This window comes from Bombus fervidus, chromosome 8 (genome assembly GCF_041682495.2).
Source record: "Bombus fervidus isolate BK054 chromosome 8, iyBomFerv1, whole genome shotgun sequence".
Classification (NCBI taxonomy): domain Eukaryota; kingdom Metazoa; phylum Arthropoda; class Insecta; order Hymenoptera; family Apidae; genus Bombus; species Bombus fervidus.
The window spans coordinates 14410997-14438880 of NC_091524.1; the positions used below are offsets into that span (position 1 = coordinate 14410997).

The 27884-nt window shown below is 26.1% G+C and overlaps 6 protein-coding genes across 15 annotated transcripts; 4 read left to right on the plus strand and 2 right to left on the minus strand.

Annotated features, from left to right (window-relative positions):
- Positions 1–1674: 1674 nt before the first annotated feature.
- Positions 1675–5989, minus strand: Poldip2 (DNA polymerase delta interacting protein 2). Of its 2 annotated transcripts, none has more exons than XM_072009056.1 (7): positions 5868–5989; positions 4751–5001; positions 4070–4225; positions 3903–4002; positions 3048–3389; positions 2760–2965; positions 1675–2057 (listed from the first exon to the last, which is right to left on the minus strand). In XM_072009056.1, exons 2-7 carry the CDS (start codon positions 4843–4845, stop codon positions 1943–1945), a joined length of 1014 nt encoding a protein of 337 aa, XP_071865157.1. In that variant the 5' UTR covers positions 4846–5001; positions 5868–5989; the 3' UTR covers positions 1675–1942. The 2 variants fall into 2 exon arrangements, with proteins under 2 accessions (XP_071865157.1, XP_071865159.1); XM_072009058.1 differs by lacking the exon at positions 5868–5989 and adding an exon at positions 5187–5354.
- On the plus strand, positions 5436–11018 carry LOC139990098 (glutathione synthetase). 3 transcript variants are annotated; one of them, XM_072009017.1, is made up of 5 exons: positions 5436–5958; positions 6212–6326; positions 9165–9804; positions 9898–10304; positions 10376–11018. In XM_072009017.1, exons 1-5 carry the CDS (start codon positions 5650–5652, stop codon positions 10798–10800), a joined length of 1896 nt encoding a protein of 631 aa, XP_071865118.1. In that variant the 5' UTR covers positions 5436–5649; the 3' UTR covers positions 10801–11018. The 3 variants fall into 3 exon arrangements, with proteins under 3 accessions (XP_071865118.1, XP_071865119.1, XP_071865120.1); XM_072009018.1 differs by lacking the exons at positions 5436–5958; positions 6212–6326 and adding an exon at positions 7948–8054; XM_072009019.1 differs by lacking the exons at positions 5436–5958; positions 6212–6326 and adding an exon at positions 8784–9035.
- Positions 11019–11254: 236 nt separating this feature from the next.
- Positions 11255–13135, plus strand: LOC139990119 (required for meiotic nuclear division protein 1 homolog). Its single transcript, XM_072009065.1, has 4 exons — positions 11255–11306; positions 11743–11962; positions 12046–12403; positions 12863–13135. Exons 1-4 carry the CDS (start codon positions 11270–11272, stop codon positions 13022–13024), a joined length of 777 nt encoding a protein of 258 aa, XP_071865166.1. The 5' UTR covers positions 11255–11269; the 3' UTR covers positions 13025–13135.
- A 209-nt stretch (positions 13136–13344) lies between these two features.
- LOC139990089 (rabphilin-3A) lies at positions 13345–23405 on the plus strand. 3 transcript variants are annotated; one of them, XM_072009004.1, is made up of 11 exons: positions 13345–14297; positions 14923–15257; positions 17609–17755; positions 18446–18584; positions 18852–19331; positions 19527–20065; positions 20441–20631; positions 21142–21401; positions 22075–22221; positions 22573–22996; positions 23101–23405. In XM_072009004.1, exons 3-11 carry the CDS (start codon positions 17676–17678, stop codon positions 23226–23228), a joined length of 2388 nt encoding a protein of 795 aa, XP_071865105.1. In that variant the 5' UTR covers positions 13345–14297; positions 14923–15257; positions 17609–17675; the 3' UTR covers positions 23229–23405. The 3 variants fall into 3 exon arrangements, with proteins under 3 accessions (XP_071865105.1, XP_071865104.1, XP_071865106.1); XM_072009003.1 differs by lacking the exon at positions 13345–14297 and having other exon boundaries at positions 14854–15257; XM_072009005.1 differs by lacking the exons at positions 13345–14297; positions 14923–15257 and adding an exon at positions 17236–17471.
- Positions 22471–25705, minus strand: Eif2bepsilon (eukaryotic translation initiation factor 2B subunit epsilon). Of its 4 annotated transcripts, none has more exons than XM_072009016.1 (3): positions 25016–25705; positions 23542–24816; positions 22471–22699 (listed from the first exon to the last, which is right to left on the minus strand). In XM_072009016.1, the coding sequence occupies exons 1-2, from the start codon at positions 25703–25705 to the stop codon at positions 23575–23577; spliced, it is 1932 nt and encodes a 643-aa protein (XP_071865117.1). In that variant the 3' UTR covers positions 22471–22699; positions 23542–23574. The 4 variants fall into 4 exon arrangements, with proteins under 4 accessions (XP_071865117.1, XP_071865116.1, XP_071865115.1 ...); XM_072009015.1 differs by lacking the exon at positions 22471–22699 and adding an exon at positions 22998–23217; XM_072009014.1 differs by lacking the exon at positions 22471–22699 and adding an exon at positions 22998–23306.
- Positions 25706–25899: 194 nt separating this feature from the next.
- On the plus strand, positions 25900–27856 carry Mrpl28 (mitochondrial ribosomal protein L28). 2 transcript variants are annotated; one of them, XM_072009063.1, is made up of 6 exons: positions 25900–26030; positions 26600–26766; positions 26914–27172; positions 27252–27395; positions 27497–27672; positions 27748–27856. In XM_072009063.1, exons 2-6 carry the CDS (start codon positions 26693–26695, stop codon positions 27797–27799), a joined length of 705 nt encoding a protein of 234 aa, XP_071865164.1. In that variant the 5' UTR covers positions 25900–26030; positions 26600–26692; the 3' UTR covers positions 27800–27856. The 2 variants fall into 2 exon arrangements, with proteins under 2 accessions (XP_071865164.1, XP_071865163.1); XM_072009062.1 differs by lacking the exon at positions 25900–26030 and adding an exon at positions 26274–26420.
- The last annotated feature ends 28 nt before the right edge of the window (positions 27857–27884 follow it).

Below are 27884 nucleotides of genomic sequence, written 5' to 3' on the forward strand. Positions count from 1 at the left end.
GTAACTGGAATGGATTCAAAAGTTTCCAATGAATATTATGCGAAGTTTAAAAGTCACGAATATGTAGCACTAGAAATGAGTAGATCTCTGATATTAAGCGATAACTACATCACTCTAATTACTTATTCATCATCCATTCATCACCCAGCTATGAACTCACCCCTGATATAATTTTTGTTACATACAATCAGTTATAAAAGCTTCCGTACACTCTTTAAAATAGAATATCTTCTTTAGTATTGTTCCAAATGACTCGAGTCTGTTTTGAGAAGTTAGAAGCATTAGTTTACTAGATGATGTGTAAAAAAATTTTGAGAAAATTATTATTTATTGAAATTGCGGAGAAAATAATAAAGATCGCCTTTTACAATTTTTGTATCTAAGCCTTTGAAAAATATGTTTTGTAGATTTGTCAGTTATATATGTGTATTTAATCTCAAAAAGTTTGTGTAAAATTTCATTGAAATCAGTTACTATAGACTAAACGTTGCTATAGACTACAAATAGTTAAAAACGATGAAAATCGCAGTTTTTTACGATATTCGGCCTGTAAATGTAATAAACTTAAAGATTCTTATATCTTTCGATGCCTGTCGCTTGTTTCTACCTCAATTGATTTTGATTAAATTTTCACCATATACATACATAGCTGACATAAATCTACAAAACGTATTTTTCAAATTTTCATTACAAACTCAGATAAAATAATTGTAAAATGCGACTTTTATAATTTTCTTCGTAATTTCAACCAATTGCAATTTTCCCAAAATCGGCTTACATATCACCTAGTAAACTAATCCTTTCTTCTTAACTTTACAAAAAAGCTCAAGTCGTTTGGCTCTATTTTAGAAAACGTATTCTGTTTTAAAGGATGAACGAACACTTTTTTGAGTGACCGTACATGCATTTAATTCATTTGATAAAATTATAGAAAGATAATCTTATCTATATTTCTTATTGATTTGTATTTTTTCTTTAAAGCAAATGAAGATTTTTTTTTTTCTTATAGACTATTTACAATCAACTCTCATAGAGAATTATAAGTAAATTATTTTTCGCGGTTCTGTAACTCGGATTATAAGAGTTTATAGTATGTTTGATTCCAGTTGAATCTAATGCTTCAATCTAAAGGGTATTGTCTTTTTAGTCTGCGGATCTGATCCGTTGTGTCAAGTAATTGTATAACTAACGGGTTTTGGTGGTTGTTAACTCTTATATTATATAATTACTCGCTGTTCCTCATAGTTGGAATGAAGATATTTAAACAAAAATATGTCTGGAATTCAACTCAAAACATCATATCGTAAACGAATTAAAAAACAAACATTAACGTTAGTAGGAGAAGACTTTTGGCAATATTTTTCAAGATATGTTTAAATTTCTCTGTTCATAAAATAATAATTTAATAATAAAATATACAATAAAACATATAATAAAATAGAATAATAAAGTATCTAGGATTATATTTAATTTTTGAAAACATTATCAATTAACATTTAAAAATTCGAGAATTTTTTATATAATAACATTTGCATATACATTTTATAAAATATATATATTCAGTATTTAAGTTCACTACACGAAATTATCAATCTTATTGGTGGCTTTTAATTATTTCAAGAGATAACATATTTATTTATTCTTAATTTAATTACGAGATAAAGAACAACTATATTTATACAATTATATTTTATTCATATATCTATTTGTAACAGATCTTATTATATTTAAAATAACATGATAAAATATTTGTTATAAATTTACTATATACCAAAAACTACACGGCTTAAATTCTACTCATAATATTTATAATCAAATATTACAATCGATATAAGTATTATTATATAAGTAAAGATCACATGTATTAGCAAGTTTATATTGTTCATCAATTTTTAGTGTTATTTATTTTCCATCACTTTCCACACGGCATTACATAGTTTGTTTAAGAATTGATATTCATATCTGTAGGTGGTTTCTCTATTTTAGATTCCAAAGAAAATGGTGGAATCCTACAATCAAATGCATATCCATCTTCCCTTTCCATTCTGAATGTACCCCTAAAATACAATATAATATGATATATTTACTATGCTGTAACACTTACCTTTATACACATTACAATCAATAATATTAAAACATTTTTAGACTGTGTCATCCAACCGATGATGCAATTGAAAAAGCAGTAATTTTACATAAAAGAAAAAGTTCGAAAATATAGAACAAATTTTTCAGCACAAGACTAGGATATTACATTTGAAGATTCTTTGATTATATTTGCATTCAAGTTCTTATTATATAGAATTCTCATCAAACCTATAGTAGGAAAAGATAATGAAAACAACAATTACTTTCTCAACATTGAAAAACATTAGTAATGAAAAAATCTTTGCTCTTTAAGAACTCTACATAGTTAAAACTCGGTTAGATGCACGCATAACCAAAAAACATTCGATTCCTTTAATTATATAATTTTATTTCACACTTTTATTTATTAATATTTTTCATACTTTTGAGAATTCACCTTTGAATTTTCTATTTCCAGTTGCATCATTTATTGTAAGGTATCTTATGTAAGTTCAAAAAAATTTGTATTTTGTTAAATCTACATTAAAAGCTAAGGATACATGTAATTCAAATATTATTGAACACTATAATTTTATTAAAGTATAAACGAATATTGTAATTTCTTTAATTATTGAATTAATATATACAAAATAACTTTTACTGAAATATATTGAACATAAAATAATAATACATACCACATATGACCACTTGCAGCTTGCAAACTCACATGACTACTATATTGAAAAGCAGGTAAAATTTTTGATAAGACAGGTTCCTGACCAACAACACCTCGTCCTCGTACAGTTTCCAATGTGCCAGAAAGACTAAATATTCTCCAATGTCTTTCACGTAATTGCACACTCATATCACCCAAATTTTCCAATCGAATACAGTAGCGCCACTATTTTATTTAATTAGGATGGAATTATTTATTTGAAGTTATACTAACTTGCAATTTGTAACAAGTATGTTTTAATAATTACCCAGTGTGCAGCTGTAGCTTGATTTCCTCTATAACCCATATAAAACGGAATTACAGTAACACGAACATTTTCAGTAGTTTCTTTATGTACATCTGATAACTCCAACCATGGATGATTCTTTTTCTGCCATGCTCTTAGGGTTTCTTGTGCAACAAAGCATGGATCCCGATTTGAATTATATGCTAGGAACTTGTCAAATAGTTCATGTTGCAATGCAGTTTTTTCATTTGTAGTATAAGGCAAAACATCTTCATGAGCAACATAATCTAATCCTGGGACTGTATATAAGCTATGACTACTTTCATGATTACTCAAAAATGTTACAGCTTCTGTCTGAGCACGCTACATATAAACATATAAGATTGATTTATAATGTTAATTTTTTTTCTCTATATATTTAAGGGAATATTTTGCTCTAGAAGATTAACAAATTTCATTTCTGGAGTTTTTCACATTTTTCTTTTTTACTATCATAAGAATATATTCCTAAAATATTGATTTGGAATGTTTGTAACATTTCTAACAATCGATACAAACTTCTACTGTATATGATGAAATTGAATAAAGACTTTTTAAAGAAATCACAAAGCTTACTAAAAATATTATATATGCACATAAAATAAAATTTTAATTCTATGGAAATAAATTGCCTTTAACTTTTTTCATTATGAATTTTTTATATACATATAAACAACTCAATTTATATGTATATACATATGTTATTAATATAAAAGTCACAAAATTACCAGATTTATAAAAGTTTTAGGTTTCCTTTCATGTAGCAAAACGTGACTCAAACATAGTTGTCTAGACTAAAATATCCCTGTGATATTTTACTCATCCTTTCATACTTACTATAAAAGGATAATCTCTTTGGTCAATTAGTACCTGATAAAAGGTATGAGTTCTACCTTTTACTTCTTTTCCCACACTATTATAGTGATTATTTGTATTTCTAAAAACAAATGGAATTTTTAAGTAATTTATTAATTATTTATTTTGCAATTATAAGATTACTTTACCCTTCTCTTTTATTTGGAATATCTCTGTCATAAACTCTTGCTGTCCAAGGAAACAATATTACACCTCGGTAACCAAATACTCTATGCAGAATTAATTGACCAGTTTCATACTTTCCTTGTAATTTTGGTGTTTCTAATTTTCCCACTTCTGCTAATCTGTAAAAGAAGGTTATTATAGTATTTGGTTCAGATTACAGATTTTTATGCAAATATATATTTTTATGAGCACAACTAAAGAAATAGAACATAAATAAAGATTTATGTTTATCGAGTATTATGCCAAATATTGTATTTTAAATATTATTCCATATTTGTTTCCATATAACTGTCCCACAGTCTAATAATCAACTTCTTATTAAAGTATATAGTAATCTAAAATTTATATTTCTTATTTTTGAACACTATGTATTTAGAAAAAATACATATTCATTGATATCTCATTCTATTATTAACTATTTGCTAGAATGTTTTAATACATTTCATATATCATGCTCTTTTTATATAGTTAAGACTTTAAATTAAAAAAGACATTGTTAAAAATGTATAACATTGAAGATAATGTAATTATTAATTTAATTAAAAGGCTTCATTCTCATATGTGTCTTGAAATAGAAAAATAAATAAATAATTTACTTTATTCAATTAATATACATATTTAATTTGTTATGAAGTTTATATTACCTGATATGTCTTACATGATGCAAACAATATTTTTTCGGCGCTTTGAGAAGATAGCATTTTAATTTGCAAGTAACAAGATTTCGAGCTAGTTCCATGCTTTCTTAAGAAGTGTTTTTAATAAGGTACAATTTTTAGTTTAGACCGTAAGATACTGGATCGAAAATACATGATAATGCCTTCTTGACATTTTGGTAGCTTTTTACTACGTTACGATTACCATCGAGGATCATATGTTCTGTTTAGATACGCACCTTAAAAAAAAAGGCGCATTCTCATGTCGATATAGATCACGAATTGAAAACATAAAATAAGATTTAAAAAATCCTTTTAGTGTTTAAATATTTTTCTTTTTCGTTCGCACGTCGTACATTGCACATATTTCGTTTATAAATATATACATTGTAAGAAAATGGTCTCTACTGAGATTTGAACCAACCTCCTTCGAAGTAGCAAAACAAAACCGTGCGCTCCTTTTTTCAAATTGCGTTTTTCTCAAACATAGTTACATTATGTAAAAGAATAGGAAAAAATTTTATCTATATTTGCTCTGTCACCGATCCGAGCTGTATACACATTTTTTTCTGCTATTCATCGGTACAGTACGTACGAACAGGATCGTATACGACTGTAGGTACGAGGATACGAGAAATGAACGACATATATATATATATATAGGATATACCAGCAATCATAATATAAAGTTATATATGTGTATATAAACATACATTACGTTGTGTGTTGCAAGCTCATAAATATTACTCGTAATATTACTGATTCTCTCATTAAAAATAAAACATACGTATTTGACTAAAATATAGAAAAAATTTAATGAAATATTTCTTATTTTATGTTTGTTAACCAAATAGAAAACAGAATTTTTATACATAATATTTAATAAAATGAATTACACGATACAGAGATTTGTTATATTAACGTGCAGGAGCAATATTAATTTTAATATTTCTAGAAAAATAAATACTGTTTTTACATCATACAACCATGCGTTAACAACACGTGTATTTATGACAAAATTCAGTTTACAATTACATCATAATAACTTGTTACATACTACTAAAGTTCAGTTTCAAAAAGATAAATCTAATTTGAAATTACTCACGAATAAAGATGCAAATAATTATTCTTCTGTTCAAATGAAAAAAAGGACCAAGAAAAGGACAGCTGTTTCTACCAATGATGAAATAAGTACTGTAAGTAATTATAATTATAGAGATATAGAATATTTCAATTATCATAGTAAGATAAAATCTGAGAATGAAAGAAATAAAATTTAATTTTCTCAGAAAAGGTATTTTACTTATTTTATATTTGTATTAAATTAACAAGTAAAAAATTAACTAGGAAGAAGGAGAAAGAAAGTAGAAATTAATTAGAAAGTAATTTTTATAAAATTTATATAACCAAAAACTATACATTTAAATTAAAAATTCTGTCTGTTTACAGGCATATAATGTAAAAGCATTGGCTACTTCAGAAGAATATAATTTGGAAGCTTTAGCGCAAGGTCTTATTGAACAACAGCTATATGAGCCTAGCAATATAAAAACATCAACTAACTGTAAGTGTACTAGAATTATTAGATTTCATTCATGATATGGAATTGTTTTAAAGTTATAAGGATTTATAAGTATTAGGGGTAGTAAATATAATATATGTAAAGTTTTATTTAAAATTTATAATAAAGAAATAGCAATACTTTAAGTTTCAATACTGCCCTTAATTTTATGCCATTGGACTATTATGTATAGACTAACTTTAAAAAAGAGAGGTACATCAAAGAAGTATTAAATTAATTCAGTGAAATGAAATGAATTCAAAATAAGCATCATAAGGTAATAAATACAGTGTTTTATTGTTATAAATTTTGTATCGGTAACCATAGTATAGATTTTAAAATGGACAGTAACAGTTAATGACTATCTTTGTAAACCTAATTTTGTCTTATAGCATAGTAATTGTAAATCTGTTGTTATTTCTGTTGTATTTCATACTTTTATATTATAATTTTTTAATGAAGCTTTAAATAATAAATTTATATATAACATTTTTTATTTAATTGTACCTGCAGAATGCATTTACAAGGTTTGATTCTGGGACTCAAGATCAAACTCTGAAACACCTTGTTTATGAATCTAACTATTGTATTTTAATAGACAAGCATTTTATAAAAGTTTTCATCTTTTAAGACGTATATATATATATATATAGACGATAATGTATATTAGAATATTAAGTTAATTATCTTGATACCTATTTTATATTAATTATTCTATTACATTAATAATTGAATAATATAAGAAGAACTAAATAATTTAATAGAATATAATAAAACCAAAGGATGCTTTATAAACATAGAACAGTAAATTACTAAAAAGTAAACTTCAAAATATTTTAATTAGCACTATTCAAATCTTAAATTATTTTATTAAGAAATTATGCAATATCTATTTTATAATTGATAATGAACTATACATAATTAGTCTTACATGAACACAGTATGATACACACCTTTAGTGATAACTAAACTATAAGTGCTTATGCACATCTAAATTTGCATAAGCCGCAAAAAGCAACAACTTGAACATAGATTTGTTTCATACATTAGATATAACAATGTCAGTAATACTTTGAAAATTTTATATATTTTTGCAAATTATGTGCATTTTATATATGCAATTTTCCATAAATGCATAAACATCTATAGTTTAGCAATAACAAATTTGATGTCTATATGTTTGATATACATATGTATTGTGCCTTTGGCCATTCATAGTTTATTGCAATAAAATAAACAATATAAACTGGAATTATAAATTGTTTAATATGCATTATTTTCGCAAAATTTGTATAATTTAATTTGTGAAACTGTTCTTTGATGATAAGATATAAAGTTTAAAATTAAAATTGATAATTACTAAAATAAACAATGCGTAAAATAATAAAAACATAAAAAATATTTATATTCATATTTGTAATATGTATATACATTTAATATTTAATATTAATTTAATATTTAAAATATGTATATTTAAAGATTGCAAAATATTAATCATTATTATAATACAGTTATTTAATTTCATTTTAAATTATTGATGATATATTTACATAATAAAGTTAAAAGTAAAAAAATAATTAATAAACACATTTTCTAGCAATATGAATACATTTTATCATGTTATTTAAGTGATGATTATTTGAATGACATGTTTGTCATTTTGTTTGTCATATATATTTATATAAACAACTATAAAAGGAACTAAATTACATTATGGTAAATTAGAAATAGGTAATTACATATATAAAATATCTAAATAGTAATTGATAAATTGATACCTAACAAATAATAGATTTATTGAATTAATGAATTATACTTTTAGATTGAAACATTTTTATTAGTACAGTAATTTATTTAACCACAGATTATATATATAGATTGTATTATTAGAATAATTTTTTATCTGAATACATATATTCATTAAAATGATATTTTTTATCTATATAATATATCTTTAAAATATCAAATATTGAACAGGTTATTTAAGTTTTAATATAATTTTGAAAAAAGTATTTTGCTTTTACAAATTAGATTAATGAATAAATATAATTATTTCTATTTTATATTATGTTTGTTATGTAGTTCAGATCGTTTTCAGTCCAATAAAAATTCTAATTTGAGGTTAAAAATATAAAGTAAAATATTCTTTTTATTTATATGGATGAAAATATAAGTGTAAATGTTATTATATTTGATAATGAGATTTTGGAATGTTTCTCTAACCTATAAATATGTATATGTTTCATAACTATATTTTTGCAATAACAGCAATGTAAAAAATTTACTTACGTAAAACGAACAAATATTCTTCAATATCTTTTATTTGTATAATCTCAAACTAATATATAATTAGTTAGTAATATATAATAATAATATATAATAAAAGTACAATATCATGTTCATATTTATTTATTTTAACGTTTATTTAATATTTTTTATCAATAGTTTTACAACATTCTTAATATTTATAAATGCTGTATAAAAGTATTAAAATGATAGAGTGTATTAAAATTATATATATGAAATATTATCTATATATAATACGCAGTTCAATAAAATGAGAGATGTGACTATTTGTAGTTTCGTTTACTTTAGAAATTACGACGCCATGTATTATCTATACAGAATTAAAAAGTATACTTATCATCAAGATAGTGTAGCCGTATTATTGCAATACGCTACTGCAATTTTTTCTTGACTTTTTGCAACAAGGTATTCTTAAAATTATATATAAAATTATATATAATTATATATATATATTTTGATAATTTTTTAAATTATCAAAATTTACATAAAATCTGTGGTTTAAAAGGTTTTATGTAAACATCTATGTTAAGGAAGCGATAACTATGGACACAGAACTTAGTTTACCTTCTTCTAAACAAGAGCTCGAAGAATTAATAGAAAAAGCAAAAGATTGGGCACTTATGCATGGAATGTGTATGAGATCGAAACAAAATTTTAATGAAAACATCCTACAATTTGCACCGTTTATTCTGATGCCATCTCCATTTCCTAGAAAAGAGTTCGAGAACGCTTGTTCGATTCAAATAATATTAAATATACTTATACATAGAGTTGCCCAGGACTACAATTTCTTAAAAGCAACTTTAGAAGAAACAATTAAAGTTGACAATTTTACCAAAAAGTTATTTGAAATCTGTAAAATTATAAACAGAGAAGGGGGATCAGCACAAAAAATATCTCTTGGTATATTGCGTTCAGACTTAATGTTGGATACATCTTGTCCACAAGAAGATACAAATAAGAAATGTATACCATATTGTTGTTGGAAACAAGTTGAAATAAATACAATTGCATCTGGCTTTGGTTGGTTAGGACCTGCTTCAACCGAATTACACAAATTTGTATTAAGAGAGCTTGGATATTACAAAGAAATAAAAAATCTTCCAGAAAATAATGCATTGGAAATAATATGTTCAAGTATGATTAAAGCATGGAAGATATATGGAAATGAACAGTATGTTTCTAAATAAATTTTTTTTTAATGTTAAAGTTGCTGTATCTTACAGGTTAAGAAAATTTAATTAAACATATATTTAATTATTTACAGAGCAGTAATTTTATTTGTTGTTGAAGATGTTACATATAATATATGTGATCAACGCTTTCACGAATTTGAAATTAAGAAACAGAATCCAAATGTTAGAGTCATTCGTAGAAATTTAACACAATTGGCAGCTACTGCCAAATTGGGTTTTAATAAAGAATTGATAGTAGACAATTATATTATATCTGTAGTGTACTATCGATGTGGGTACGAACCTGGACAATATCATACACAGAAAGAATGGGATGTAAGATTATTAATAGAAAGATCATTGGCAATTAAGTGTCCTACCATACAGTATCATTTAGCAGGAACTAAAAAAGTTCAACAAGCACTTGCAAAGCCAGGTGCAATTAGTAGATTTTTAAAAAATAAAAAAACATGTGCAGAGGTCAAAGAAATATTCACTAGTAAGTGAATTATTTTACTAGTAATATATCAAATTGAGATATTAATTGAAATATTATGTTGTTTTTTATAGAACTTTATGCATTAGATTTTGATAAACATGGAGATGCCGCTATAGAAATGGGAATTACAAATCCACATTGTTTTGTACTAAAACCTCAACGAGAAGGAGGTTGCAATAACAAATATGGATTGGATATAAAATATTTTTTAGAGTCTGTAAAGAATAAGCAAGACAGAGTAGCTTGGATTCTTATGGACAAAATTCATCCTCCAATTCATAAGAGTCATATGATCAGACCTGAAAATAATATGAGTACAGAATCCCAAGAATTAGTTTCTGAATTAGGAATATTTGGTGTTATAATAGCAGATGAAAATAATGTATATCTTAATAAGCAGAGTGGTCATATGTTACGGACAAAGTTAGCTACTGCTAATGAGGGTGGTGTTGCATCAGGATTGGGTGCATGTGACAGTCCATTTCTAATAAATTGAAGACACATACATAAATTGAAAGACATATACCTTTAATAAGATATGAAATAATATTATACATAAGATGAAATTTTAATTTGTTATAGAGATATACTAAAACAGTGTACTGAGTATTATTTGTCAAAGTCAAATTTGATAAGTTATGCAGCATATACATAATATTTTTTAATATACATTATCATAAATAATTATCAATATAATATAAAACATATTGATTATTTTATTTAATTTATTATTATATATATTAATATATTATTATATTATATCATTGAATTATGATATAATATTAATTAATTTTATTTATTATTATTTCTTTTTTTTATTTAAATGTGAAACTAAATTTTCTGTATTTGAATATATGTTTCGTACATGATGTTTATTTTATATACATATAAAATGAACCAAAATGAACATACTTACTGTCAGTGTGTATTTAAGATAATTGACATTTTCCATTTATTTATATGTAATGGTGTTATTATATTTTAATGAAATAAATACTTATAGTAAGTATTTGTAGTATTATATATATTATAGCAAACTTGTGAACTATTGATAATGAAATATATGTTAAAATTACAAATTTATATAAAAATTATAATAAAAAGCTTTAAAAAATTATAATGTAATTGAAAGGTATATAATTAAGATTGTATTATCTAAAAAATGTTCCCAATTTATACAATGATAATAACCAAATGAAGTTTTGAAAAATATTTTATATGCAAAAAGTTTTAGACTTCTGAGAATCTTTAATTTATTGGTATCTTAAGTATTATAACTTTTATACAATACATTTTTTTAAAATGTATACGTATACAAATATTTCAATATGAATAAATAATATTTTTATATGCGATACTTATTTACTTTATATTTTTCATAATTCCATATTTCCAAATAAGTAAAATAGGTTGTACTTTATTTAAATTATTTTTGCAGCTTTGCCAGATGTTATACATGCTGTAGCAAAGTATGAAGTCAACCAGATACAAAGAGAAGTTTTTTTTTTCCGAGAAGGCACTATAGTGATGTGGAATATCTCTGAACTCGAATGTGAAAATATATTGGAATTTTTAAAAAAATACGAAAAAAATCGTTATATGGAATGTATTGTAAAATCTGAAAGTGAAGTAATGTGTTATAGTTACACGGATCATGGGTAATATCTATTAAAATTTAAGAGATTTAAATTTCATTATTTTTTCAATAATTTTAGTTCTTTGCTCTTTAAATATTTTACAGAAAAAAGAATCATATAAAGGATGGTAACATTATTTTAGCTTTAAACGCAACAAATTCAGATAAATACACATTCTCAAATGCAATGGCACAATCAGTCAAGTTAGGTATATGGGAAGCATCTTTAGACCATTATATAGATTCCATAGCATTTGTTACTGAAGATTTAAAGTCTGGTAGAAAGCTTAAAATGACTCAACATGAAGTATTAAGAAAGCAAGGGGAATTATTTGCTTTGCGACATTCAATTAATTTAAGCTCAGATTTATTAGACACTCCAGATTTCTATTGGGAAAGGGATGATTTAGAACGTCTTTACCAAGAAACTTGCTCGTATTTTAACATTGCAAAACGCACAAGAGTAAGTTAGAAAAGGTCATTGATTTGGCTATGTATTATAAGCTTATATACAGAGTGTATAGTGGTATTAAAAGTAAATTGTTCCTCATAGAAAAGTAATAGTTAAGAAATAATCAAGAATGTAGAATGAAATTTTTATTACAATTTTTTAAAGAATTTTAAAAATAAAGATATAATACATAGTATATGTTTATTTATTACTATATATACTAATTTACTTATTTATTTACAATTGCACTATTGGAAAAATTATTAAACATGATGACCTTGTTAAAATATACAAATTTTTATTATGTGAATGTAGGATATAATTATAATATTTTAGATACCTATTAAACTAGATAAATACATATTTAAACTATTTATTTGACTAATTTTACATTACTTTTGTATGACGAATCACTTGATTTTCAATACTCTATGTATGATATGCAAATATATAATTAATTTTATTTTGTAGGTTATAAACGAAAAATTAAATCATTGTGTTGAACTTGTGGGAATTTTAGCAATGCGTTTAAGCGATCGCCATCATATTCGTTTAGAATGGATGATCATTATTCTTATCATGGTGGAAGTTGTTTTTGAAATATTACATTACATCAACAGATATTTTTCATAGTTTAATATCTATAATTGTATTTATAAGGTCTAAATTAATGTAATAGTAATTGCTATTATCTATATTGTATTTAATTGTAAAAAGATAAATACATATTATAAATAAAATTTATACTTTTGCGCAGTTAAACTTTAGAACCGTGTGGTGTTTATTCATGTTAATATATTTGTTTATAATGTTGTTATTAATTGTTGGCTAATTTAATACTATAATTACATTATTTTATTTTACGATTACACTTTATTCTATTTTGTGATCAGTTACATACATATATCATTTGTTTGGCATTTCTTTCCTCCATCCACGTTTTTTGGTACATAATTATGTTAATAGAATATTATTTCGATCGATTAATACTAAATTATAAAATAAAAAATTATTCTTTGAAAAAGGAAAAAATAAGAGGCAAAGGGAGTGCAAATAAGTTTTTACATAAAATAAATATTTTTCCAAATAAAAAATAAAAAAATAGTTTCATTAAATTTCAGCTGAAAAATTCTATTATTACTTATTCATCTATTATTATTAAATTCTACTATGAATTTAATTATAGAATAAATTTTCGACATTTATTTAAGAAAGTCCGTAGCTGCGAAATGCAACTTGTCAATAATTGCAATGTAGAACAAGGACACCTGTTTACTATAATATTTTATATTCCATTACATTGATAATTATTAACATTTAATTAATGTAAATTTAAAGAAATTATAAATGTTCGATTTCTTTTATTCTTAATTACAAATGCAAATGAAGTTTCTTGATAAAATTTTTCCTACTTAAATCTACAATATTTCTATTTTCTACTCAATGTAAAAATTGTAATATAAAAGTCGAAAATATTTAATAATAATGTATATGATATCTAAAATATGTATGTTATGCTTAATATTCTAGAAATAATAGTTTGATATAAATTGTGTAATGAAAATAATGTAAAAAATCACTTCTATATAATATATGATTATTCCATTTATGTTACATATTACTAATATAGGAATTTTATTATTACAATTTGTGTTATATATTATTTTCATTTTATACATAAAAGAAAAATATTTTATCTTTACATATATTGTATACGATATACAAGAATGAAATACATAGAGAACAGAATTATATACACAACTCTAAGTAGGATAATGTACACTTATATGTATAATCAGGTATAATGTATACACATGACACGTAAATACGCACGCGCAGCCATGATGAAGGAATGGATACTGAATGAGGGATTCTATATATAACTTCGTGTACTATATTCTGTTAAGTATTAAAGATGCGATTTTGTATTTAACCTTTCAAAGCCTTTACCTTCTCTCATCTTATTTTATGACAATGATTAAAAATAATAGATTGCTGTTTAAACAGTAACATATCCTCTTACACGTATGGACCAATATAACTTCAATTTACATTTACAACGTAATTCTAATAACATAAGTTTCACACGTAACTGAATCTAATTTTTACAAACGACGTAAAGTAAAATGAAACGAAGATTTTTATATGATACATAATATATTTCTTCATAAAGAGCAACTTATCTTCTTACTTTATGTGAATCAATCCATTGTACAACCTATCCAATATAAATCCTATTAACTTAAACCAAATAATAAATTTTATGTATAATATCTTTAAGCTTTACGAATAACATAATAACATAATGAAATGGATATTTTTATACGAATATTTTTGTACTTTATTTACTATGCTTTCTATAGACCAATATAATTTCAATATTATCAAATCAAATAGTAAGTTTTAAACAATTTTTACAAATGACATAAAGTGGAACGAAATAAAGGTCCTTATATATTATGATATAAAATTGGATAAAAGGAAAAGGACGAAGGACAGCATGCCTGCTGTTTTTTGTTTTGTTGTTTAAGCTAATTCAATCGAGACGCTCTATAGGTGAATTTCTTAGGTACATCCCTGTAAATCTCACGCATGACTCGCACCCTTCTGCGCCTGTATCGGAAGCGAAGCGGAGTTGTAGGCCAGTTTCAGCGATAATAGCAGCCACTTGTCGGCTAGCTGATGCCGTGGCAAGTTCAATTCTGTATTCCATGAGACAATACCATTCTCAAAAATACTATAGACATTAACATTCTACATTATAAAATTTACAAATCTTTACGAATCATCTAGTTGTTTATAATTATGTCAATCCAAAGCGGTTATCTACTTTCAAATTAAACGCTACACGTTTGTACATATTTACGTAAGTATACATATATAAATTCACATGGTTTAAAATTTTTTTAACGACTTAAAAAATATCATATTTTGTCTATTTATTATGGTTGTATATTTAAATTGATATATTAGTTAGGTTCATTTATAATATTGGATGTCATATGTTTAAGTTACATTTGCTTTGTTTTCTATTTTTACGCTTTTGAAATTATGTGGATTCTAATCAATTTACTTTTGAGAAAGTGGGTGGAATTTTTATTTTTATTTTTATCGTATTATTTAAAATTTTCGTATCTTTTATGCATATTTAAGTTTACAAGTTGGAATTCTAATTTAATTGAGATATTTGGTAAAATTTTGTATGTTAAATGCTTGAATAACGTTGAACAGAATATTAAAGCTGTATATAGTTTAATATATTGTTGGTGAGTTACATGTGTTTTTGCTATTCGTGTAAAAGTAATGAAATTGCTATCAATGCAGTCCTGTGAGGAATGATGGCATGCGTCACGAGCTTTCGATTGATCGCCCTTCAACGTAGGACTTTCGCGCTCATTCTTTTTTTCAGTTAACGATACGATTGCCACGCGTCACGAATCTCTTCTCTTGTTTCACTTCTCGTGCCTCTCTTTTTTTCCGGCAAATATATCGCTATAGTCAATACTACGTTATATTTATCAAGTCTAATTCCTTTCAATGTATTATATCGATTATGGTTTTTTATTTGCGTACATATGTTTTGCTTCATATGATTTGTTTCAGATAACATTCCGATATAATAATTATATTTTAAGTAACTTAGTTTTCAATAATAGCTACATTTTACAATAAGAGGAGAATAGTACTACATTTTAAAGTATTAACTATACTATAATTTTATTTTTCGTAGTAATTTTCTTTTTTAAAATAGTGCGGTATTATATTTTAAAATATTAATTATATATTTTAAGTGATTTAAAGTATTAACGATATTATAAGTAATATTATTTCTGCTTTTCGACTTTCTTTAATTCAGAAGATCTTGTTGGATTGAAAAATATTTTTTCTCTTTTTAGTTTTTACTTATATTTTAAATAATTTTTAAAAATTCTTAATCAAGTTTTACTTGGCTTTTTTTGTTATCTTTAATTTAGAAGATGTTAGTTTTATAAAGACGGCTTTTCTTTTCCAACTTAATCATATTGTAGCGGTGCATTAAGAAAGTAAGAGTCGATGTAAGTGTGAACCATTGAAATATCGATTTAGGTCCAAATATAGTCTCCCTTTAGCTACTTAAATAATATAAGAGCGGAAGTATAACGAATACTTGTTGCGCATCTATCTTCGACGAAAATTGTTCTTTTAAATTTTAGCTTCTCTTTTGGTTCTTCAATATTTATATGATTAAATGATTAATTCAAATAATTAATAATAATAATAATAATTAATACAAATAAATTTCTAATATCTTATTCGAAAAATGAATTATTTCCAAATGATAATTTCAAATAATAACACAAAGTAAGAAATAACATTTTTTCGTCAATATAATAGACATCTTAATTATTATAAATTATTCGGTCTTAACACAACTGAAAATTTAAATACTTCATCAGACAGTTGACTTTCATGATCATTAATAATAGCAAGAAAAGAAAACAGTCATTGAACTGGACCTGATGAGTGAAAGAGCAGTATTTATTAACAAAATCTGTCAGACACAAATGAATAAAATTAAAACTATGGCTTCAGAATATAAACAGTACAATAGAAGTAAATACTGTCGATGATACATATCGTCAGAAGTTTATAGTTTTAGAACAGATTTATTTTCATAAATTTTCGAAATAAAGGCCATCTTATTATGTACGTAGTTCATAAAACTTTCTATTGAATCGATTATTACTTTCAATATTTTTCTATTTTTCTTTTTTAAATTTTAAGAAACAAAAAAAAATTTTCAATTCTATTAATAAATTCACCTCTTAGTGTAATAATTTAGAAAAAATCGTAATTTAATTAATGTAATTCTAAAAAATTGAGATGTTTTAGATTATAAACAATTGACAGTAATACTACTGTTTTTCATGTTTATATACATACACGTACATCATTTTTATTTGAACTAATTCTACACAGTCTTGAAGTTCATTCATTAAAACGTGAGATATTTATATATAGGGTGTATCCTTTAAGATTAAACATCATTCATTAGGCATTTTGAATAACCTGACAAAGAAATGTTTCGAATAAAAGCTATGTAAGTCAAGTTTCGGTCCGCGACACATCTGAGAATTAAAGAATTCGAAAAAATTTTTTTTCAATAAAAAATCGATCAAAAGATGTCTTTGATTATCAATCATAGAATTTAATTAATTAAATGTCTATTTTTTATAGGCTAATGTACATTACAAAATGTTTTTGATATATTTCAAATGATTTCAAAATTCTACTAAGGTAAACAATGGACATGACAGTAAAGGATATAAGTGGAGGAACCAGATGGGTCTGTCCAAATGATAGACATTTGTCATTGAGAGCAAAGTAAGCATAAATTTCAACAACTCTTTATAAGCATATAGGAAAACAGAGTCTTTCTATGAAATTTAATTTAATTTATAAGTATTAGAATGAAATAAAATGAATAAGTATCAGAATGAAAGTTTGGAAGTTGTTCTACATTTAGATATAGTCAGAGTACAAAAAATATATTTTCAAATCTTATATTATAGAAAAACAACAGAAGTAGAATTTTTCATAGAACAATTAGTTAAAATATTATCAAAGTTAGATATCTAAAAAGAAAATTATTTCGCTTTTAATATTTGTTTAAGTTTTTTTGTAGTCTAACAGTCAAAAAGAAATTTTTAATTTAAAAATTCAGCTTAAAAGTAAGTAAAAAGTTCTAAGAGAGGGAGAAGGAGAGGGAGAGGGGGGGAGAGAGAGAGAGAGAGAGAGAGAAAGAATTCTGAGAAATTTACAAAATTTATGTCACAATTAAAAGAAATTTAATTTAATCAATGTTTTAAACTTAATCATCTTTCATGTTGCTCAAAGTTAAAAGACAGTTTCAGAATTACTTATTATACTTATTTATACATTATGTATGTATATATGATAATTAGATGAATAATTTATTCTATAATATGAATTGCCTATCATTGTGATTTGAATTCTTATATATTCCTTTTGTCAATAAGACACATACATTTTTACTAAAATATCAATAATTAGGTTGCAAACAGGTTGGTCTGTAAAGACTGGCTCTCTAGATTCAAAATGGGGTACCTACTCCAATTCTTACTCAAGTGGCACAAATCGATGTGCACAATCATTTGTACTTACTGAGGAGGAACAACAGACAATTATACAGGTAAAATTTCGAACAAATACAAATATAACTTTTCTTTTTCTTTCTTACTTAAGCTTTTGACCCTTAAATGGATTTCTAGTGTTGTATTATGTAAGTTGTATGTGTACAATAATTTTATTGTCCCATTTCCTACACAGTAATTTCCTTAGAAGAATGATTATTCTATAAAATAATAAATATATTATTAATTAACACATAAGGATTAAATATCAATCAAAGTAAACAGCTCACATATTTATCCTCTTTTCATTACTTTCAATATTTTAGGTCATCCAGAGAGCAGAAGCTTTAAATTTATCAGAACAGGAAAGAATCGGTAGATTAGTAGAAAGATTAGAGAATATGAAACGCAATGTCTGTATAGTCACTACAACAAGATTAAATGAAAGGAGAAGATGCAGTAGCAGATGCTTGAACAGTGCACACTGTGTGTGTTCTTGCGCTCTTTGTGGTGAAAAATTTGGTGCAGTATTAGGTGCATCAGCAAATCTCTGTAAAGATTGTCGAAAATACATATGTCAGAAATGTGGTATCGAGACTAATGAATTAAATTCAATACTTACGAATGTCCCCACAACAAGAGAAAGAACACAAGAAAGAACAGCTATGCAACGAATTGTTAGTAGATCTAGTAGTAGTCAGAGGCAATTTCTTTGCCGAATCTGCGCCGAGAGTAGAGAAATGTGGAAGAAAAGTGGCGCTTGGTTTCTCAAAGGAATGCCAAAATATATTTTACCAGAGAAAAAGGTATGTATAGAAATTATATTTTATACCTTTTTACTTCATTTTAATTTGTGATTAAATTCAATTAAAATTTTATGCTAAAGATATTGCTAGAACAAAGGTTGCATTATAATAGTGTTATAATAGTTTAAATTTAAGGCATGTACGTAGTAGATTTTTGCATAATGTATGTACAACGTAGTTTTCTTAAAATTACAGGAACGTGGATGGTCAAGGTCTATTCACAAGACATCCACTTGGACAATCGGAGGTAATAAATCCCTTGAATCTGCAGAGCCTCAAGATTCTTCTTCTGATGAAGAAGTAACACGACGCCTAGCTTTAGCTCGAGGGCAATCTGATTCATTGTCAAGCTTACAAAGAAATCAAGATAGTATTACTACTAAAACTTATTCATCATCATCGAATTCTGCTCAACCAACTAGTAGTACATCTAAATCGCGAGGACAACGCCTCTCACCACTAAATAGCCGTGAAGAATGTTTAGATCAGTTAGACAGATCTACCCTTTCTATTACTTCTCAATGTAGTCGTCTTTCACCATCTCCTACAAGCCCTCGTTCACGAATATCTCTAAGAGTTAGCAACAATGATTCTCAAACCGAACAGCATGTTTCGTTTGAAGATGAAATTATCGATGACAAGAACAAAAAGCTCGAGGATATTAATGAAGCTACTTGTAAATTAGAGATTAATTTATGTGATCAACCAAAAAGCTCTCAGATACTATCTTTCAGGTAGATAAGAATGATAAATATTAGATTATATAATAAGTTCATTTGTTTTCTGATATTACATTTTAAGGTGTTTTAAGAAATCAAAGTTTTAAGGAGTCAAATTTTAAAATGCCTTAATAAATATGGGTCCAAATGTCATTAGTTTCAGAACTATAATATATTTTCAGCTATGAGTCTGTGATAACATAAAGTTATTTTCCACACATAGATACACAGTTTATTTTCATATTATTTAAATACAAATGGCAATCCTAAACAAGTTGCATGCCTGTATTAAAAAACCTGATGCTTGTTTAAAGAAACGCGAATGAACTTATTATTATACAATCTGATGAAAGAGTGGAAGTTTAGCTGATATTAGTTGATATATTACAGATCGAATTTTACAACAGTTCCAATGATACCAACAACGACAATGACAATTGTGTCAATGGAACAAGGTCCAGAACAACCTCAGGTCTATGAGAAATGTATAGATCAGGAAAGGAACCAATCTTCCTCAGAACAAGGAAATCTTCATAGCAACAATCAAATTGATTTAGTACGACAACAAACACCAGAATATGGTAGGTATACAATCTAATATCTAATAGTACAAGAATAATTAAAACAAAAATATATTTAAAAAATATCATTAAAAGATTGATGTGTTAGAAATCTATTAGAAATTTGTGAAAGCTTAAGAATATTGAGTCAAGAATTTTTAATAGTCCAGAAATTGGATAATGATATACATGTATAAGAATATCAGGCTTTCTAGAATTTCATACCATACATTATGTATACATAGGTATAAACTATATTTGATATGACCAAAGACATAGCATTTTGAGCTTTGAAGTAATTTCAAATTTTATATATAATTAAATTAATAAAGCTAATATATAGATATGATATAAACATTTCTGATCTACAATTATATCCAATAAAATTGTTACATATCCAGAACCAACTTATTGATAATATCAAATACTCATGACATGACCCAAACATTAATTCATGATATTGGAAATTACTAAGAAGTACTGAGATCTGAGGTTTAAATTCATGTAATCAAACTATATTTTTCAAAATAGAAACGAGACAAAATTATGGAACTCTAGAAGTCGCTTTGCGATACGATCCAACAACTCAATGTCTCCAGTGCAAAGTGGAACGAGCACGAGGTCTGCAACCAATGGATATTCATGGCCTTGCCGATCCGTTCTGCAAACTCAACATATTACCAGTTGACATAGTTGGGACCACGAAGCGACTTCGAACAAAAACGGTCCACAAAACACGGGATCCGGAATTCAATGAGACTTTAAATTTCTATGGAACAACGGAAACTGATGTATGAATAAAAACAGGTTCTTTAAATGATTAAGGAAGGATACAATATCTCACGAAAATATTCAAACACTTGTAGAAAACCACTATTATATGTGTTATAGAACGCATTTTAAAATGTCATTAGCACTATAATAAAACCTGCTTATTATGACCATATCAGTAAAGTCTGAAACATCTAAAAATGTACATAAAAATTACAAGATATTTAATACAAGCATATATTTTACAGACATAACAAAAGTATTTAAACAATCAGTTATCCATTACAGTAGTAAGTCTCAATATTCAATGGGATCATCTTTAATACTATATATATATATGTAGGCTTGAAATGATTATTCATGCTATAAATTAATTTGTTGTACATATGAAATATATGTTTGTGGTAAACAGATTGGTTTTAAATTTAACCAACATAATCATAATAGTCGTGCCTCATTACAGTGCTAATAGAATTTTAAAATGTTTTATGTAACATATACAGTACACATATACATAAAAATTTTCTATGGTAAATAATCAAATACTTTTGTGAGACATTATACCTTTGAGTTTTTAAATAAATGAATAAAAGAGAATTGATTTTATGAGACTCATAAAAGTATATCCCTCCTTAAATGATAATGATGTAAAATATCGCAAAATTAATTGAAAAAATTAATGATTTATGACAGATATGGAATGGCAAGGCACTACACATCTTAATCCTTCAGGATGATCCAGCAGGTCAAGATTTCCTGGGAGAAGCAAAATTTCCTCTGCATGAATTACAACCGCATCAAACAAAACATTACAATGTTCCATTACAAGATCACTATGCAGTATGTATAATTAGAACTCTAATCTTTTTATCTCTTTTTAATATTAAGTAATAACGATTACAAGTGATATAAGCATATTATTATATTATTTTAATTATACTGTTCTAAAAAATCGAATTTTTTAACTTTTTGGACGCGAATGTTTTCTTAATTTTATACTATCAAATCTGCATATCGTTCATTATTTCCCCTTGTGCATTTAACGTTTCACTATCGTTCAAGAATCCTACTGATCTTCAATTACTAATCTTTATAAACATAATCATTTCCCGCGTTTAAAATTTTTCGCGACGGCCGACTTTACTTACATTATTGCAGACACTAAGATATAAGAGCTCGACGTTGGCATAGGTGGACAACGAAGAAGCAGCTTGGGGCATGATTTCCAGTGGACGAGGACAGATTCAAGTGAGTCTAAGTTACTGTACAAGACGGCGAGCATTGACGGTCACAATTCATCGAGCTACAAATCTTCTTCCTATGGACAGTAACGGATTTTCTGATCCATTTGTCAAGCTGTGCCTTATAGAGAACGTGACAAACAATCATCGACAACGTGTCTTCGACTATTCAATCGCACGTATTACTGCTAAAAAGCTAGTATCAAAGAAAACCACAAATCGCAATGCGCAAAGTACAACAATCAAATGGAAAACTTTAAATCCAGAGTGGAACGAAGAGTTTGCTTTTGCTACTCGATTAACAGATCTTATGAAATTTACATTATATCTAACAGTATGGGATAAGGATTTTGGCAAAAGTAATGACTACCTTGGTAATGCATTAACTTTTTCAAATTTAATAATTATATTACTGTATGTTGTATTGGAGAAGTTTACGTATATATATTATTGCAATATCTTCCTTATTTTTATTTAGGTGGACTTGAACTAAGTTGTAATAGCAAAGGAGCACGATTACGACACTGGATAGACGTAATCAAATTTCCAGACCACCGTCATCGAGCTTGGCATAACTTAATTGATACTATTTTGCCTATAGAATGATAATTTATATTTTTACTTTTGTTATTGTGTTATTCAACATGTTTTAATAAGATCTATATATTCGGTATGCATAATAATCTACAAAATATAATTTATTTACGTGCGATTCGTACAATTGCTCAAAATGTACTATTCTACAAAAAAAGTGACAGAAAAATAAAGACATTATATTACATATAGGAAACGTTATTATCTTACTCATCTCTTTTCTTATTTAATTTAATGTCGTATTTTAAAAGAAATTTTTAAATAATAGAAGAACTAGAAAGATTTATTTTTTACAATAATCATATATGGAAAATTTTAAATATACCTTTCCAAAATTGTTGAAGAGGTTAATATGTGATTAATCGCTTTCACTGTCACTAGAACCTTCTTCAGCTTCTTCTAACCATTTAATGAACGGCTGTACTGCTGCTCTCACTTTATTCTTCTCATGTGAATCTATATCTTTATCTTTAGATTCATACCATTCTAAAATTTTTTCTTCTGATAATATATCTTTATCATAAAGCATATGCAACAGAACTTTCAAAGATGGTAACAGTTCTTGAGTTGTACTTGCAACCTCTTCTATTGCATGTAAACAGTCATCTTGTGCATCTTCTGTTTTAACATAATTCAAGATAATTGGATAAAAATATGTTACCACACGTTTTAAATTTTTATGGTAATCTAGATTAGTTAGAATTTCCTTTTCTTCTGAAAGATAGTGGAAAGGTAAACTTAATATTGCTTTAATAACATTATATGTTACTTTGTTCATAGTGACATTGTATGCATATCTTGATGAATTTATTTCCAAAATTAAGTTTTCACATTTAAGTTTATCTTGAAAACCTCTTAATAAGCTATCAATAACCTCAGATAAGAACAAGCTTGTGTCATCTGGAATAAAATTACATTCAGAACCTTCATCAATACTTGATGTATCTGTATTTATAGGCACATAATTATCATTTTCTAGTGTATCATAAATCTTAAAGAGTTGAAATTCATTACATGGGTCAATTTCTGATATTGTTTTTATAGAAATTTCGTCATTTTCTGATTCTATGATAGAATCAATATACTCCTTTGGAGTACGAATAATTGTTTTAGGACATAATATACATCCACTTATTTGTGTGTTTTCTTTAATAAAACAATTTGGAAATACTATACTATTTACAATAGTACAATTATCTTCGATTTTACTATCTGACAAAATATAAGAATTCTTAATTGTTACATTAGACCCTACCAAACAATGATTTCCAATAATTGATCTTGTAACAGACGTATTATTCCCGAGAATACTATTTTGGCACAATATACTATCTTTCTCTAATACACAACCTTTAGCAAGGGTGGCATTTTTATGTTTATATGTGCTTCTTGGCATATAAATAAAATCTTTTAAAAATGGAATAGCATTTGGTGTAAGTGGGAAACTATGTCTGTTCAGAATGTCTCGGTTAAGAGTATGATATGCATTCCATGATACAATTGGCAGACTATAATCCTGAGGATTTAATTGTTGCCAATAAATTCGAGAATTTAAAATTTCTTCATTCATCAATACTCCTCGAATAAAATCTTCCATTGTCTGTTAATAACATATAAAGATTATTACTTAATATATTGTTCATTTCTTACTTTTAATTGTTAAAAAGATATTAGATTAATTACTTATGTCTTAAAAAAACTAATTAAAAAACATTTATTTAATGTAATGCGAAAAATATACATTTTTAAATATGAAGAAATTTAATTTTGTATTTTTAATTATATTATATATTACTTACTTGGAAATCAAAATTGTCAGAGAATAATGGTAACACAGAAGGAGAACATAAATAAACATGAGTATCCATAAAACAAGTGTTAATTTCAATCTCACTATGATCCAAAAACCAATTTAATTCTAACTTCACTTTCTTCGAATCTTTCCGTATTATATTATAATGTAGAATCTTTCTGCTACTTTTGTCAGAAACTACCAAACATGATTCATGCTTCAAGAAAGATTCATTCATAGATCCAATATTTCTTAGCACCATGGTCATGGATGCACCTTTATCCTCTTTCAGTTTTGCACAATGATTGATTAAAAGATTGGTAAGATCAGCATTGATAAATGCATCTCCTCTTATAAGTATAAAATTACCACGAATTGAACCTTTTGTATCAATATCTCTCAGAGCATCTCCAAGAGAAGTACAAGTATCTGATACAATTAAAGAAACTGATATTTTAAACCATTTTTTCTGTTTGATGTATGCTCTTATCAAGTCTACATGATTGCTACAATAAAGGAATAATTCTTGTACTTTGGATTTAATCAGTGTTTCCACCAAATAATCTAACACTGGAATATTTATTACAGGCATTAATATAGTTGGGAATATATCTTGTACAGGTGTCAAGCTCGTTATAAAATCATCTGCAAGAACTACAGCCTGTATAATTTGTTTCTTCTCCATTTTTGTAGTCATTTCGTTTTATTTGAGCTTTTTATAATTCTTAAAGCAATTCATACAAGATATTCATTATAGGTTAGAAATATTGGACAATATTGTTTACTAAGATCCTTCAACTATGTGTTTCAAAATCGTTTCAAGTATAAAATTAGTTCCCATATATACTTAAAACTTAAATAATATATGTATTCCTCCGTTTTTTGTTACTGATGTAATCAATCAAGATATTAATATAGTTCAAGAATAATGTCCTGGATACGATCATACATCACATATAAACAGATCACGGTTTCTGGTCGTATAGACGATTTTCCCTAGGCTCCGGTAATGAGTGTCCAGAGTTGGTTCAAATCACATAGATCATATAAATAGCATTGAAGAAATCGTCCGAAAATTGAATTGTGAAAATCAACATAGAAGGTAGAAAGGTTCTCGTTTTGTGCATACGTGACATGTTATAAACGTCTTAAACAAAGAGACACTCTACTCATCTCTGTTTGTTTGCAAAAACGTCGGCTTTATTGACCTTCTATATTGATTTCTCATTACTAAACACGATTCAATTTCCGGACAGTTTTCCCTAGTGAGTGTCGAGAACTGTATAACTAACTCAATATTATTTATTATCTCTGTTGTAATCTAATAATTTAAACACACCAAGAGAATTATTCTGTTATTTTATTACAAATTTTCGAAAATATAAAACATGTCAATGAAACATCTGGGCAAGGTAATGTATTATGCTGTATTAAAAAATAATACATTTATAAAACTTAACCTCCAATAAATTTTGTTATACCATTATAATTTTACATATACATCTGTATTTATTGTTCTCGTTTGGGAAAAGATTTGATTTAAAAATTGTTTTATATTATAATACTAATGATCATATATGTAAATTTTTAGAAATTATATTACATACCAAAACCTACACGATGGATAAAAGGAATTGGTGCACAATTACCAGAAGAATATAAAAAGTTTTGGAAAGAATGGAAAATGCAAACACCATCTGCTGTTCACTATATAGAGCAAAAGGGCAGATATGTAAAAAATGAAGAAACAGGAGAAGTGTAAATATTTAATAACATATTTTCAAATGTTCTTATTTGATACTTAAAAATTTAATATTGAAATATTAGTTCAATTATCAGTAACCACATTTTTCTCGGTAATAATGTTTAATATCTTCAATATTATTAAATGAAATTTACTTTTAGATATCCAGTTCAAAATGTACCATTACCCTTATTATATCCTAAGGAATTTCATAAAGGAATATGGGGTGGTGAAGCTATCATACAAGGTTTTACAAAGAAGCACAGATATGCTCGCAGAGCCCCTCGCTTTTGGTTTCCTACTCTTAAAAAGTCTGTAGTTTATAGTGAAGTTCTAGATAAATACATAAGTGTTGTTGTTACCAATAGGACTATTGATTTAATAAATGAACATTATGGTTTTGATCACTATTTATTAAAGGTACATAGATAAGTTATAAAATACTTTTAAACATCGTAAATATTATCTTTTATCATTTAATGCTTCTAATTATTTATAGACTCCTGCCTGTGATTTAAAGTCTGAGCTCGCACTAAAAATAAAACGTCAAATACTTTTATCATTGCTTGATAAAACATTATATCCAGATGATCCTGTTAAAAAAGAAGAAATTTATAATAAATATAAAGAATATTTAACAGCTGTAAGTTCCTTTAATATAATTTTAATATTTTTTAACTTTGAAATTAATTACTTTAATTATCATATGATTAATATAATTATTATATTAATATATATTCCCAGTATACACGAGATGAAATTGAATGGTATGGTTTAACATATAAAGAAGCTTGTCAGAAATTCATAAAACAAAATGAAGAAAAAAACGAAGTGAAACCTTTAAAACTTCAATACAGGTCTGAGTTAATTGCCCAACTTAAGGAAGAAGAAAGTCGGATGGCTCAAGAAACTGCAGAGAAGTATGTTTATAATAAATTACGTTTTTTTTATTTTTTGTGTTTGCAAGAGCATATAATAGCATATTATTTTTACAGACCTTCAATATGGAAGCTACCCTGGAATCCTTTCACTTCAAAATCGAATTAATAAGTATATTATATTGTTGTACATTATAAATAAAAAATATGAGGTAGTTAATTCACAGTGGAGTTTGATTTTCATTTTTATATGG